This window comes from Sesamum indicum, linkage group LG4 (assembly GCF_000512975.1).
Source record: "Sesamum indicum cultivar Zhongzhi No. 13 linkage group LG4, S_indicum_v1.0, whole genome shotgun sequence".
In the NCBI taxonomy this organism is placed as follows: domain Eukaryota; kingdom Viridiplantae; phylum Streptophyta; class Magnoliopsida; order Lamiales; family Pedaliaceae; genus Sesamum; species Sesamum indicum.
Window position 1 is genome coordinate 13,170,346 of NC_026148.1, and position 16,290 is coordinate 13,186,635.

The window sequence follows — 16,290 nt, forward strand, 5'->3', positions numbered from 1 at the left end:
TATAAGAGAAGAGACAACTGAAATAAAAGCATAAAGTTCATGTTATCTAGTGCGAATCTAAGACAAAACAAATTTTGGTTAAGTGCAGTGTCGACGATCCCATGAAAATGTTTTGATAGTTAGATTCGGAAAGAATGATGAAATCTACTTTAGTCAATGCATTTTCAGTGGTGGGCATTGTTTTGTGTGAATGTATGTATGTATATGTATTGCTTCAAATAAAGATATTGGAGAAGTATTTAAATTTTTATATCAATATTAATTAAAGTGATTGTGCTTATTATATATATACACGAAGAAACGGGTGAATAACAATTTATCCTATGTGATATTGAAAATGAGCACATTACCTTTCTACAAAAAAAATATAGCAATTTACCTCTCTATACTTTTTAAAATGAAACAATTTACCTCTCTATACTTTTTAAAATGAAGCAATTTACCTCCTTATATAGGGAGGTAAAATTGTTTCATTTTGGAAAACATAGAGAGGTAAATTATTGTATTTTAAAAATTACAGGGAGGTAAATCGCTATACATTTTTTCATAAGAGAGTAATTTGCTCATTTGCAATATCACAAAGAGGGTTGTTTGCATTTTTACTAAAAAAGAAACTTTTGCCTCATCTTGTGCTATTTATTTATTTATATAGTTTCTTTTATGGGATTAGATGCAAGAGGACTTCATGTGAAGACAAGAACGGGCCTATAAAGAAAGAAGGAAAAAAAAGAAAAAAGCGCAGTGTGATCCTTTGAACGGTTACTAAGAGAGCAAAGCAACTCTTTGATTTGGGACGTAGTGAACTTCTTTTTTCTAAAACTCAGGAGTTGGATTTTGTAATTTCTTTTTTCTTCGTTCGGATGAGTTTATGTCTATTATTGTTTTCATAAGGGTTTGAGTAAAAGATAAATTAATTCTTTTTATATATTGTAATTCGAAATGGAAAAAAGTGATCGTTCTGCTCATGACTACACATCTGGGTTGTGGACTATATCTCCTTCCCATTATTACATGTATAAATGAAAAAAAATGCAAGCAACGGTCTTGTGATATTCTAGATGAGAAAATTGTCTTTTTATAAAAAAATAAATATCAATTTATCTCTCTGTGTTTTTAAAAATATAACAATTATTATCTTGTATTTTTAAAAATAAAGCAATTTAACTCCTTAGACAAGAAGGTAAATTGTTTCATTTTAAAAATATAGGAAATTAAATTATTATTTTTTTTCGTAAAAGGATAATTTGCTCATTTACAATATCATATCACAGAAAGGTAAATTGCATTAAACTTTATATAAATGTGAATTATATAACAAAAAAGTAATGCAATTTCCAGACAATATAAATGTGAATTATTTATTTATCCAATATTCTCTTGTTTTATTTATGAATACTTACCTTATCCAAAATAAAATAGCCAATTATCAAAGTTTACACTCCCACACGACGTTACCAATCACCAAATAAAAAAAAAAAAAAAGCAAAGAAATCAAGGTACAACATCTGAAACTAGTTGTACTATAGCTGAAGCAACAAATACAACCCCAACTATTACATTAAACTTTGATCATCATATGATTAGATCACTTGAACCAAGTAACTGAACCCCAAGAAATACTCAGGCCGTAGATTGGAATTGTAGGAATATGATCAGAAGACCTTCATACACCAAGTAACAGGGGAAAATCCTCTTCATTTACCTCCACTTCATATATTTATAAATATAACAATAGTATACTTGTTGGTTAATAAATGGAGACATATTGCATGAACTCTGGGTCGGACTCCAGACCCGCCATTGTTTCAGGCGCCAAAATCACCTCCAGATCAACGGATCCTCCCCCTTCTCTCCCAGGAAACGCAGAGATCTTGCCGTCGAATTTATTAGCCCGCCCGCTCCGAACCGCAACGGGTCGGCCCCACCCGAAATCGTTGTCGTACATTGGGAACCTTGGGGAGCTGCCCATCGTCACCATCGCGCCGTCGAAATTTCCCAGCGGGAAGCATTGCGGGTTCCTCTCCCAATCTTCTACGTACTTCCTCACAATAGCGTTATCGTGGGCCATCACGTTTTTGTTCAGCTGCGCTGCGCACCACCGCAGATCCTTAGACAACACGTCACCAGCCAATGCGTAGGTCGGAATGCTCTGTATTGCATTTCCGAAGTACAGCGGCTCAAGTTTCGGCCCCAGCCTGTGGCGGCAGTTCACAGCCATTCTGAACGTCGTCGTTTTCGAGGGTGGCAGCTTTCTCGCGCGGGTTATGCCGCGCCAGAGCAGCGCGCACAGTGATTGGAAGGATGATATCTCGACCGTTGGATTTCTATGTTTCGTTTCCCCGCAAACGGCGTTTCTCAGCCAGGTTAACGCCGTTAATTTGCTGTCGGGAAATTTCAACGTGTCGTTGCTGTGCTTGCCCATTAGCTCAGCGACGTCAATCCCGTCGTCATCTTCCAAACTACTATCATTAACTTTGGCTTTCAGCTTCAGAATTGATTCTCTGCTGAACTTGAAAATCCTCTCTCTTATCGGAGCGTCGCCGGAGAATGTAACCTGTGGGCCACCATCCGGGAGTTTGAGCACCGCCGGAGAAATCAGAACAGAATCACGGCTGAAATCCGGGGTGCGCGAAATCCACTTCACCCCTCTGCTCAACTCCGCAAAAGTATTGAAAAAGTTCCAGAACGAAGTCCCGTCCACGACGGCGTGGTTGACGGAGCAGCCAATAAAGACACCATCAGCCAGTTCCGTCACCTGAACGGCAAGAATAGGCCTGAAATGCCCTTCATAACTCACCGTTTCGTCAAATGCGAAGCAGCCCCTCACCGCTCCCGGCACATCGCCATCAGCCGGCCCCAGCATATCAGCGACATGGATGTGGGATCCATCAGCGTGAATGAAATCAACGCCAGCGTCATTGCAGGAAATATAAATATAGCCGTCAGCGTCACTGACTAGGCGGCCGGCGAGCGGCGGGAAATAGGCCAGGGTCTGAGAGAGGCTGCGTTTGAGCAAAGAAAAAAGTTGAGAAATCGGAAATGGTGGATTGGTGAACAAAATTCCTTTCTGAATGTAGTGGCAGGAGAGCATGGGGAGATCAGAAACAGAGAGCTTCAGCTCTCCTAAGGTGGATTCTTGATCAGGGAAAACTGCGCACTTTGATACCACAGGTAAAGATTGGGAAACCATCTTCGATATTTTCGCAGTTTGAAGTGAGAAGTGAAGAGTGAAATAGAGAGTGAGATGGAATGGGGATGGGGAGGGGGAGATGGGGGTATATATAGGAGTTGAATGGGGAATTGGGGTTCATGCATTTGAGGGATGGATGACAGTGTTCTAATTGGGGAGGCGTTGCTGATTTGGTTGATGCGTTGACTGAGGGAAACAGTGCATGTTTTTAGAATGATTGGAATTTGGATAACTCGTGTGCAACTGCAAAAAAAATTAATCAAATCAAGTTTCACATAATTAAATTAATTATACAATAAATATATCTCAAATAATATATTAATTTATTATATAATTAATTCAGATCTGACCAAATCTAATTCGAGTTAGAATTTTTTCCACACCCACCATTTTTTCTATTCAGCGTTTGTCTTATCATTGCCTGCGTTTGATCGTTCATTAACTTGTCAATAAAAATTTATTTTACAGATTTAATTCTTGAACTGCTCAAATTAAACTAATTTAAACTAAAAATAGTCTCATGCCAACTTCTACAATTAATGAAATTGTAAATATTAAATTATTTTTTCAAACACTTTAACGCTCACAACTTTTATTATTGTTTACCTTGCAACTTTTCTTACAATTTATTACAATTAAAAAAATAAAATTTATTACAAACACCCATACACCCTCAATTAGATTGAACTTTCCATACAAATTTTAAATTATTTTTTTATTACATATTACATTGTAGATTTTGTTAATCTACATAAAAACATAATCTCTTTTATAAAATTACAAGTATACATTCTAAAATCATTTATCTCGTGGGGGTTTCAAAAGAGAAAAAAAAAAGTCATTTATCTCCTCACTGAATACACGTATAATTGTATAAAAATAAAAAAATAAAAATATCTATATAATTAAATCTAATTTAGGGGATTCCACAATTTATTTTGGATTCATATTAATTAAGGATAATTACATTTACACCCTCTGATTTATGGTCTATATACACAAATTATTTTTATCTTTTGAAATATTACGCATAGACTTACTGAAACGTCAACATCATTTACACAAATCATTTATATCTTTTGAAAAATTACAATACACCCTTAAAAACGTTAACATAGCTGCATAAATTTTTTTATTTTTTTTTTTATTGTTATGAATAATTTTTATAATTACCCAAGAAATAGGAGTAAATTGTATAAATATATCATAAATACAAAAATATAAATGTAATTATCTTTATTAATTATTGAACTGAAATGTGGGAAATGACAGACCTCTCACGTCTGCCGGCCTGCAGTCATGTCGAAATTCCGGCGGTTTTAAGACATGAAAAAATTGCAGGGTCAACTTAGTGGTCGTACGTTGGACGAAGTCTATCTTTAGGCACTCGTGAAGAGAAACGATGGCGACGAGTTTGCTCTTTGCGTGTCATGTTGATATATCCATCAAACTAAAGCAAGCATTTCCTACCGATGGAAGGACAGGCGTGGAGTTAATTATTTAAATAATATTAAAAAAATAAATTATATAAATATAATTTATTTAAAATATATCGAGTAGTGAATGTGACCCGCGATTCGACTTGAAAAATATTTTCTTTAAAAAAAATTATCAAGTCGCGGATCGGATCCATGACTTAGTGTCGTGGACCCAATCCATGATTTTATATTGTGGATCAAATTCACGACATGAATTTGGCAATTCACAATTCATGCGTCTATAAATTTTTTTATTTTTTGTTTAATTTTATTTTTTATAAATTAATTATATTTAATTAACTTTTTACAACATATTAAAATTTTAAAACACATAATGATAAAATTGTATTAATTTTAAAAATATAATAAACAATACAAATGTAATAGTGTATATTTTTTATACAATTTTAAAAAAATACAATGAACTATACTGATAAGTTTGTGATAGTGTTGGAATCCTTCGATTGAAGCTCGAGACCAAATTCAAAATTTAGAAAAAGAATGCAAGTAATTCCGTGATATTATAAATGGATAAATTATTATCTTATAAAAAATTAGCAACTTACTTTCCTTTATTTTTTAAAATACAATAATTCATAAAGCAATTTATTGTATTTTACGAATTATTGCATTTTAAAAATATAAAATAAATTGGTTAGTGAATTATTATAGTTTCAATTAATAATTTATTTTGATTAAATTAGATCGTAGTGAATGATTGGTTATAAAGTATGATGCATGTTAAGCTCGCGATGTGCGAATAATAGTTGATAGTGTATTATTATTCGATCGTGTCAAATCAACCGAATATGTGTCAATCACTACACTAACATGTCCTTTGATGAAACGATGTATATATTATGTTGAAATGATACGTCTATTGAGTGTAATGATATGTGTATCGTAACATTTTACAACTTACACGTATATTTTCTAATAAACACAGCCCTCCATTTGCATTTCATTCGTTCAAATCAGATTGAAAGCATTCCTAATAATAGCAAGCATTATGATATTCTTTTTCGAAGGACTCCGAAGTATTATTTTGGTCTGGTTCTCAAAATTTGTACTTTTGCTACTTTGAGAATACAAAATCATTGTATTTTGAAAGACAAATTAACATTGCCATCGACAACATTGTTAAAAATTAAGAATCTAACTCTTGTCTTAACTTTCTGATCGTATATATATCTTTTATAACAAGCTTCAAGTAGGAGTCAATAATTTTTTATCCCAATTTCTAGTTGACTTGCTTATTTTTATATATCTACACTCAAAAAGTTTATACTTTAGTTAAAATTCTTCAATATTTAAATAAGTGATGTTGGTACGAGAATAATTTTAGAACTATAAATATGATAAAAAAAAAAAATTACATAACGTCTATAAACTATGTATTTATAAAAACGACATATAAACATTGTAATTTTTTTTAATTTGCGGGATTAAATCTGCTAAGTCTTAAAATAATTGAATAAAAAATTTACAATTTTTCTAAAATTTTCATTAAAAAAAAGGTTTAATTCCTAAAGTTCAGAGTAAATAGTATAGTTTATTCGTTAAGTTTGTATTCAGGATCACTTTAGTTCACCAAATTTATTTTTTGACTTAGTATTTTTAAACTTTAATTTTTATTTTAATTTAGTCCTTCTGACCATTTTTTGACAAAAATACCGAATAATGGTCATGTGATTGGAGCATGGCTTAATTAGTCTATAAAAACAATTTTCTTGTCTTTTATATTTTAAGAAAAAATAAACAAGCCTAGGCTGTGTTTATGACACGACCTTGTTCTTCAGTGTAGAACTTTAACTCAAAAATACACCTAGGCCTATTTCACACTAGTGATGTGTTTTCGTCCCAGAGTCAAGTTTTTACTATAATCCTTCTCCTATCGCAATTTTATTAACTTTTTAGCTATTTTTAGACGCAGATTCAACATTTTAAGGGGGAATTATTATTATTTTTTTTAAAAATGTTTATTACATTACATCATATACATCATTTAATACAATAATTAGTTCACATACAATATGTACTTAGTACAACATTTGCATTTTCACTCCTCCCATTACATTTTTCACACGATAAATTTTTAGCTTTACAGGGGATGTTGACTTAAATTAAAAGTTATAAGCAACTCCCTATCGATTTCTACAATTCATTAATAAAACATTCTCATTTCAACTTTTTTCCCCTTTCACTTTATTTTCAAACACTTCAAACTTTTATTGTGCTTAATTAAATTATAACTTTCCTACAATTTATTCCAACCACGTAGAAGGTATTACAAACACTATCGTACGTAGTCTAAGTAGAGATGAATAGAATACAACATAAATATTTTTAATTCATATGAAAGGATACTTTCAAAATTTAAATAACGTTAAATTTCAAATTTTATTGAACTTACATATAAAATTTGAGATTATTAACAAAATGAGGGATAACTGAAAAAAGTAACATAATTTGAAGTGAGAATTTTCACTTTATTCCAAATTCACTGCAAAAAATATAATATCTAATTATAGTTAAATGTATAGTTAATAATAAATACTCATAAACTACGTCTACGCAACAGTTGTCGACCGTGTTTTTTACGAGAATAGTTAAAATGTTTAGCCATGACAGTGTTTTTACCATGGCTCTTGGTTGCGGTAAACAATCTTTTTATTTTAAAAAATTAGGTTTTTGTATCGATTTTATTTCACTATAGTTAATCATAATTATTTATCATAATTTTTAGCTATATTTATTAATATTGTAATCAATAGTAATGTTTTCTTTCTTGTGATTTACGAACTAATCTGCGATTTCTGTCTTAGTTCAAATTAGTCTGAAGCAAATGAAAGTCCCCATCAAAAAATTTGGAAAGGATAAGGAAAGAGGACTTATAGACCTTTGGGAACTTCCTTTCCATACGAAGGGTGTAACAGTAATATTAAATTATTTCTGAGGGTATAAATATAATTTTGGATACCCAAAAATACTCCATAAATACATACATTGTATCTTGTCTATTGAGCGCTGCGCGCATGCACTGCAATCGTCTGCCTACACGTATGAGTAATCTTGTCAATGAATAGTAATTTGTTTTACTCCACAATTTTTGAATTTCTTCTTCTTGTTAATTCAATCTATCTTTACAGACTTAGGCATAAAAGAAATCATAAATGAAGTCCACCCAATACATCCCTAACTAACTATGCTTGTAGATGTAAGACCACAGTCTAAATTTCGGACAGTGCAACACCCAATTTTTGTTTGTTTGCTTCTCCAAAATATTAGTACAAACTTAATAACCTAAATCAATTATATGATAAATATAATATATTTATTATAAAATTAGTATTAATTTAAAAAAAGTGATCAATAATATAACAAGTATAATATATTTATTTTTTAATTGATTTGATTCGAACAAAAAAATTATGATGTGTATGTTGTACATGCATGGAACCTTCCTCTGATTTTTTGCTTAAAACAGAGGGACATTGCCTTTTATGTGGAGGCGTCAGGACAAGCCGCGGATTCATGTCGACTTAATTACACATTAATGTTATGTAGTTAATGATGTCCTTTCCCCGATGTATAATAAAGATTAAATTAAATTAGGAATAATTACATTCTCCTATTTTGATTATTTGATATAATTATACAAAAAAAAATTTATAATTTGAAAAATTACATCTAGTACTTCTTTAGATTTTATTCCGTAATAAATGGATCTATCCATTATTCAAAATTCACTAAATTTGTTGATATTAACAAAAAAAAAAAAACGTGAATGAAAAATTAACATTTACCCTCAATTGACTTATTATTAATTTATTATAGGTCAACCAATTTTTTTCTAACAAAACTACCCTTATAACGATGAAAATATAACTTCTCGCATGCATTAATGCGTAAAGATGTATAAGTATAATTTGATAAAAATAAATTATTTGACCTTCAATAAATCAGTAATAAGTCAATTCGACGTAAATATAGATTTTTATCGGACTTTTTTATTAATATCAATAAATTCGGTAAATTTTAACTAACAGATGTACTTATTTGTAAATAGAAGCAAACATCAAAATACTAGACGTAATTTTCTAAATCACGCGAATCATGTTATTGCACTGACTATGTTTTTTTTAAATACATCAATAGTTCTATCTCAGCCAACTATTAGTATAATATTCATAATGCAGCACATTAATATTTTCAAATCAATCAACAAAGTCAAATTAAACTAAGAAATAATGTACTATAATAAAAAATAAATTAAATATCTATAAAATGCGAATTTATAATTTTTTATTGTGAAACTTCAATTTTCCGGTTGGACTTTTTGTGCGTGGGGCCGGAGAGCTTGGCCGGTGCGCCGCCGATTCACATTCTGTAAGTTAACTGGCGGTTGTTCCTCTTATGCCTACGAAAGTTGGCAGAGAATCTCTTGATTCTGTTTACATACTTAATTAAACAGTATTTAATTATACGTCTAATTGTGATAATTTTTTAATAATTACTTGACTTAATTATGTATAAGATACATAGTTTAAATAAGTGGTGGAAAAAATTAACTATTTATAGTAATAAAAAGAATAAATTACATAACACCCCTTGATAAATATACAAACACTCCATATTTCTTATAGTATTACAAATACATCCCTTAAAGTTATAATTGTAATTACAACTAAACCCTCTATTTATAAATACTTCCTAAAAAAAGTTTCCACTAATACTCTCAAAAAATATAGTTATAATTTTTCACAAATAATAAAAATTATTTATATATTTTAATTTAATTTTAAAGATGTCGATGTAATTTACACTCCATAACTACACAGAAGGTCTTCTTAATAAAAATTAATCAAAACACAACCGTCTTTTCTAATTTTGTCGGCGCCAATAATGATTTAAAATGCATGAATTATAATAATGGAACAAAGGTGATATTATTTTATTAAGCAAATTTGTTGCTTTATAAATAGTCAAATACGTATGAATGTGATGTTGGTTAATGCGAAGGTCGGTATAGTAAATTCGTAATTAATTAACCTTTGGATTGATTTTTTTCAAATAATAAATAGTTGAAAATTGATAAAATTATATTTTTTAACTCATAGGATAGAATGTTATGCAACTAAAGCTTTTAGATTTGTGGGCTTGAAAACTTAATTATCAAAATCCAAATAAATTAACACTTTTCGCCCTTTTTTTGCAGTCAGAAAATAGATGAAAAATACACGTGCTGATCATGTGCAGGTTAGTCAACACGTCAGAAGGGAACAAATATAAACTTTCTTTTTCTTTTGTTAAGTAATTCATTCATTCGAGAAACATATCAATATAATTAAGACCAGTAAACGATTCAACAAATAATTAAAAATAAGTAAATTACAGTAACTCATAGAAAATGAGATAAATAAGCACACGTCCGATAAAATTCAAACCCATAATCTTAAACATATCTTTAGACCTGAACTTTAACTTTAACTATTAGACTAAAACATTATTGGTGGAACAATACAGACTTACCGACTAGTAGTTGCATTCTAGAGGGAATTTTGGCTCCAAAAATGAATCTCCCACCCTTTGTCACATTATACAAGATAACAAATTTCAACTTTCTTGGTAGAAAATTAGGGGAAATTCCCAGGCAATCGAAAGGAGCAAAAATTTGAGAAGAATACGGTGCGCAAGGAAACATTTCAAAATGTCACAAATTTTGAATTGTACTTTGAAAAGTGGTCCATTTAAAGACATGTTCCAATTCAAAGAGGTTTTTGATTGTTCTTTGAATAGTGGTATAGGTGGGCATAAGTTTTTTATATGGCTAGACTTATAGATATGTGCTAAATCTATCTTAATAGTTTCAATTACTCGATTAAACTCACAAAAGGAAGAAACACACTAATCATCCTTATATTTTGAAAAATTATACATACACCTATCAGAAACTTCAACATCATTACACAATAGACATTGCATATATTTAGAAGAAAAATCTTAACCTAAGCTAAATAGGTCTTGAAACGGGCTAAATTTTGGATGGTAAAATTACACTTTTAACCCCACAAGATAGGGGAGAGAGTGTCACCTGAAGTCCTTAACTTCACGGGTTTAACAATTTAAGCATCAAAATGAAAAAAAAAAAAAGAAACATTTTTAGTCCATTTTTCTACAGATGAAAGTGGCCGAAAAATACATGTGTTGATCATCTGTACATTAATCGACACGTTTGGAGGGGGGAAATAAACTTTTAGCAGCTCTAAGTTGCGTTATAGAGGGAATTTGGGCGCAAAAAATGAGTCTCCAGCCCTTTATCACATTATGCAACATAAAATGGGGGAAATTGCACTATTGTTTACAGAAAAGTATGGGACATTGTTCTTTATAGCTAATTTGTGTAAATAAATCATAGGTTAGGAGGTGAAATGTAATTATCCCAATAAACAATGATGATTACACTATTTGTCTATTAGAAATTAATTTGGGCACTAATTTTCAATAACAAGTACAATTTATTGTGAATTTCATATTGGATGTCGAAGCACCTCGTGTTGATGATCTCCTTCATTTAAAAGTTTAAACTATTAATATTTAATATTTTAATATGCTTACGCTTTATGGCATCTAGGTTTAATCACGCACGCACTCATATGGCATGTTTGCTTGGTAAAGTTGGTACGTATCAGATTTAATTAAATGATTGTGGGTTCAAATTTTATATAAAAATTATATATATTGATACATAAGTTTTAAGTAGACTTATAGTTTGGGAGGCATGAGCTTACATGTGATAGTGATCAAAGACAAAAATAGTCAGGGGCAGGTTTTTGCCCATAAATTGCATGTAAGTGATTATGTTAGATATACATAAAATACGCATGTAAAAGAGTTGTCCGAAGCAAATTTATAGTTTGTCTTAATCTGTGCTTTTCTTCTATGTCATGATTGTACCATTTTCAAGTAATGAAAAAATTATTTTATGTGTCACTATGATATATATTTTAATCTGTAATTTGACACATTTTATAAATAACTATTTACTTATCATTCAAATTTATATAAATTATTGGTATTTTTTAGTTTTATGATATTCCATTTAAAACTAGTGATTTTGGTGATATGGTAAGTTTTAAATGAAAAATATCTATTTTGTTTTTGATTGGATTATTAATTAGTCATACGTTAAGTACGCCTTCATACATGCGCTACAAAAAAATAGTTTAATAGCGACGGAAATTTTCGATAGTTGATATTTATCGGTGTTATAGATGGTCTTTTCAACGGATATCAGACAGTATTGCCTGATACCTTGACGATGTTGCAAAATCCACTAGAAAGAATTTATGGAAAAGTACCAACAAAATATCCATAGGAACATCCAATGGATCACAATTTTTCCATCAAATGGGATAAAATCCCCAATTACTTGGGCGAAGTTCAAATCAATTTTCACCAAAATAATAAATTCTAGAATTAAGATTTCCGAGGCCTTAGTTATAAGATCAAGATTGCCGACCCCCCACCCACACCCCACCATACTGAACTAAAATTGCAATTTTTTCCTCCATTTTCCATGTCAATGATCTAGGTGGCAGTTGTCCCAATTTAAAAGTCCTAAAATTGGCCACATGTTAGGAAAATATTATTTTTGATAATGGCTAATTACTACTATTAAAAGTGAAAAAGTATGATAAATACTAAGTAGTTATAACTATGCAACAACTATTAACCGTTGTTTCTGCAAGCAAAGTAAAAAACATTAATCCCAACCAAACACAATGACAAACATTTTTGTTATAATAATAAAAACCATGACAAATATTAATTAATCGCGATCAAAATTTAATTTTTTGTATCAATTTGGTTTGACTCTGATGAATAATATTGATTTAACATGATTTTTTTTTGGGGGGTATTTTCAGCATTTATAAATGCGCTTGCGGTTGTATTTTTGCCACATATATTAGTCGGTAATCAAGAGATCCAACTTCACAAACTTCAAACTCACGGGCGGCATTTTCACCAATAATTACAGCAAACATTCATAGGACCTATACATATTACGTACTTAGTTTTAATTCACGTATCACATTTTGCATGACCTGATCATAAAGTCAGCAAATGCTTTTAGTTCAGCATTCATGTACTAGAGTAGCTGAGAGTTTGAAAATACAGGTAGATTCCCACCAGTATTCCTTGAACTTGGCTTTCCGCAGAAAAGGGCCGGCCAGCCACCCTCCCTCTCGATGATGTAAGGTTCAGATAACCAAACTCCTCCAGAAGTCAACAAACAGAACACAAGTGTTCATAGTATTTTGTTACAAAAAAGACTACTTAACAGGTTTCACTCCAGTTGGATATTCATCGGGTTTGGTCTGACTTGAGGTCGGTACCACCCCTATGCTGTTGCATGTCTCAAGCTGGGGTGGACGGAACCTGAGAAATACCACTAATTGTTCGGCTGGTCGAGAGATTCCTAACTAAAATCATTTCATACTTAAATTAGTTCGAAAAAGAGTTTAAAAAATTATAACACATGTATAATTACTCAAGATTATCGTATCTGGTCCAGAAAAGGTTGTAGGATGTATTTATAAGAGACAAGTGTCCGCACTTGTATAGACTCACGTGTCAAGATTCCCGCCATTCAGATCTCCTGGAATTGACTGTCCTGTCATTGAGTTGAGTCCAATCCGATCCAGTAGACAAAAACGTGGATCTTGTCCCGTTGTGGCATTTTGAATCCTATGAAAGATACTTCCGTCTTATGAGGAATTTTTCTTGTTTTACCCGATTAGAATTTAAAATAGAATCTCAATTATTTAAGGTACTAGTCAGTAGAAATAGTACCATAATTTTTAGGTGTTTGTGGTCTAGAATTGAAAGGAAAACCATTACTCTTATTGTATCAGCTCATCACTAAAATTTTCTAATACTTGAATCGGATCGAATTCAAAGACATAACATCGTAAAACAAATTGTGAAAAGTAATAAATACAAACAGTAATCACGTGAACTATTTTTAGTACAACTAGATGTAGCAAATGGGTGGTTGGGTCGGCCTTACAAGGTGTCGAGTCTAATACAAATTCAAATGTATAGATCAAGTTGAAAATGAGTCGATTTTGATACGATTGGATTCAATTCAATAAGATTTTCTTTTCTTTTTTTTTTTATTTTTCTTGTGATAGATTTTGAATTGCTATAAAATCTTATTTATTAATTGTTAGTATATAATGTGTGTTATTACAATATGAAATATAATTATATATTGTTAGTTTTTAATAATCACTTTTGTCAAAATATTGCACCGGACTTATTTACTGAAATCTCAGTTCGATTATTTTATTTTATAAAATGAACAGTCTACTATTGGACAAGCAATCTGATTTGCAATATAGAGTGGAAATGTAGCACCCTCTACAGTACTGTGCTAGAAGGTACAAGGAACCAACAGGGAATCCTTTTATTTATCTTCTTAGATAGAAAGATAAATTATTTTAAAAAATACGGGAGAGTAAGTTGTTGCATTTTAAAAAATATTGAGAGAAAAATAATTTTTTTTTTATAAAAAGATAATTTACTCATTTATAATATCGTATGAGATTACTTATATTAGTGTTAACAAACCAACCAAGGACGTGTAGTACATCTTACGTGCCGGCCTTTTCTTATTTTTTTAATCAATTTTGAAAATAATATAAAATTAAAATAATATTTAATTGATTAATTAATACGAAATAAATGTGATAAAACTCATTTAGCACCCATTAAAAACCGTATAAGACCTATGATCTAGTTAGAGTTGGTTAAATACACAACTCATGTCGAACTCGTGATTATAGTAACTGGGTTAAATGTATTTTTGGTTCTGTAATTTAGGTAATTTAGCATTTTTATCCTTTAATATTTCAGGATTGTATATATTTTGATCCTACATATTTTTAATTTTTAATATTTCAGTATTTTATTTTTATCGGAGTTCACCTCTACTTGCAAGAAGGGTGAATTACGACCAAAAAATAGCTGAAATTGTAAAAATTAAAAAGATTCAGAGTCAGAATACTATCCTAAAAAGTTCAAGGACAAAAATGCTGTCAAAAATAAGTCAGTAGAAACAATAGCCCCAATTTAAAAAGTAGCGCGAGGTGGATACGTATTTCTCGGGCGAGAAGAGTGAAATTCGATGGGGAAAAAAATTGAAATTGCAAATATTAATAAGACGTAATACTAAAATGTTGTCTTCAAAAAATTAAAGAATGAAACCGCCAATTAACATAAATTACGAGACCAAAAAAAACACTTCAACTTATAGTAACATTTTTACAGGACCAAAAATGCACTTAAACCTATAGTTACATTTTTTATCAATTATATAATACTATTAAAAAAGACCTTCGTTGGACTAATAAAAAAAAAATGATGAAACTTATGTTGGACTTGTAAGGACCCACGTTGAACCCATAATATAGTTGAATTTAATTAAACGTGATTCAAAATTAAAATTCTTTTAACTCAATCCAACTCAAAGCTAATTGGGTTGAGTTACAATTGTAAGTTGTGATGCAGCTTGCGATTCGACTCGTATCCTGTTGTGCGAGGTATTGTTTGTTCTAAATTGTACGAGCCTCACGGGTTTATTTTAAAAAGGCGCATCGTTAGGAAAAAAAGACATTAAGCCTATAAACTACTCAAATTCTTTATCCGCATCAATATAAAATATTTGCATCAATATAAAATGTTTGCCTACACGATCAAGTTGAAACCTATATTACCACTGCTATTTGCAGCCTATCCTATGTGTTAGAAGATATACGAACCACATGGCAAGCCCTTGTCCGTTGGGGATCCTGGTGATCTACTATCCCCATTCTAGCTCATGTTTGGATTGGGTGTTATTACATATTTTTACATATTTAATGTTTACGTATTTAATTTTTCCAGCTCCCTTGTGGAGTTAGATGAGAGAGAGAGAGTGACCCTCGGGTGAGCGGGACGAACGAAGGAGCTAACCAAAGGTCTATAAATAAATAGATGGGGTTAGACGTAAATGTGTTGCTATTTCTTATATTTTTAAAGAAAAGTTCGATTTATTAATTTTTGAATCAAAATATCGAAACTGGTTCAATTATCGAAAAGTTTTAATTGAGGATCTCTTAATTAGCCTAATGTGTGCCCATTTTCTCAGGTTAATTTACAGTACTCAACTTGGATTCTTGATGGAGTAGAAGCAATTGAAAGTAAAGAATAACGAGAACACGTCTTCAATTTAAAAAGTCAAAATAGTTTATTGCTGAATGATTCTTTTGATAGAATTATCAACTATTTAAAAAAAAAAGACTCATCATCCTTGTTAGGCAGAATAGGCATAGAACTAGCAAAAATTTGGATTGCCTCAAAAGCTTGTGAGACTCGGCCAAGAACACGGCACTGCAATAGCAATACTCTTTAAAAATATTACGCCAAAAAAATAACTACATAAAATAAAAGAAAATATGCAAAGTTCGCTAAAAAATAGAAAAATATAAAGAATCGACCTGACGCTGGTCGAAATGATGGAATTGTGCAACAATCGACAGCCCCTCACAACAAAAGTGGTGAGAGATTGGATTCTCC

General features: G+C 31.0%; 1 protein-coding gene across 1 annotated transcript; it reads right to left on the bottom strand.

The window, feature by feature from the left end:
* On the bottom strand, window positions 1,455-3,243 carry LOC105160910 (uncharacterized acetyltransferase At3g50280-like). Its single transcript, XM_011078429.2, has one exon. It carries the CDS (start codon window positions 3,188-3,190, stop codon window positions 1,748-1,750), a length of 1,443 nt encoding a protein of 480 aa, XP_011076731.1. The 5' UTR covers window positions 3,191-3,243; the 3' UTR covers window positions 1,455-1,747.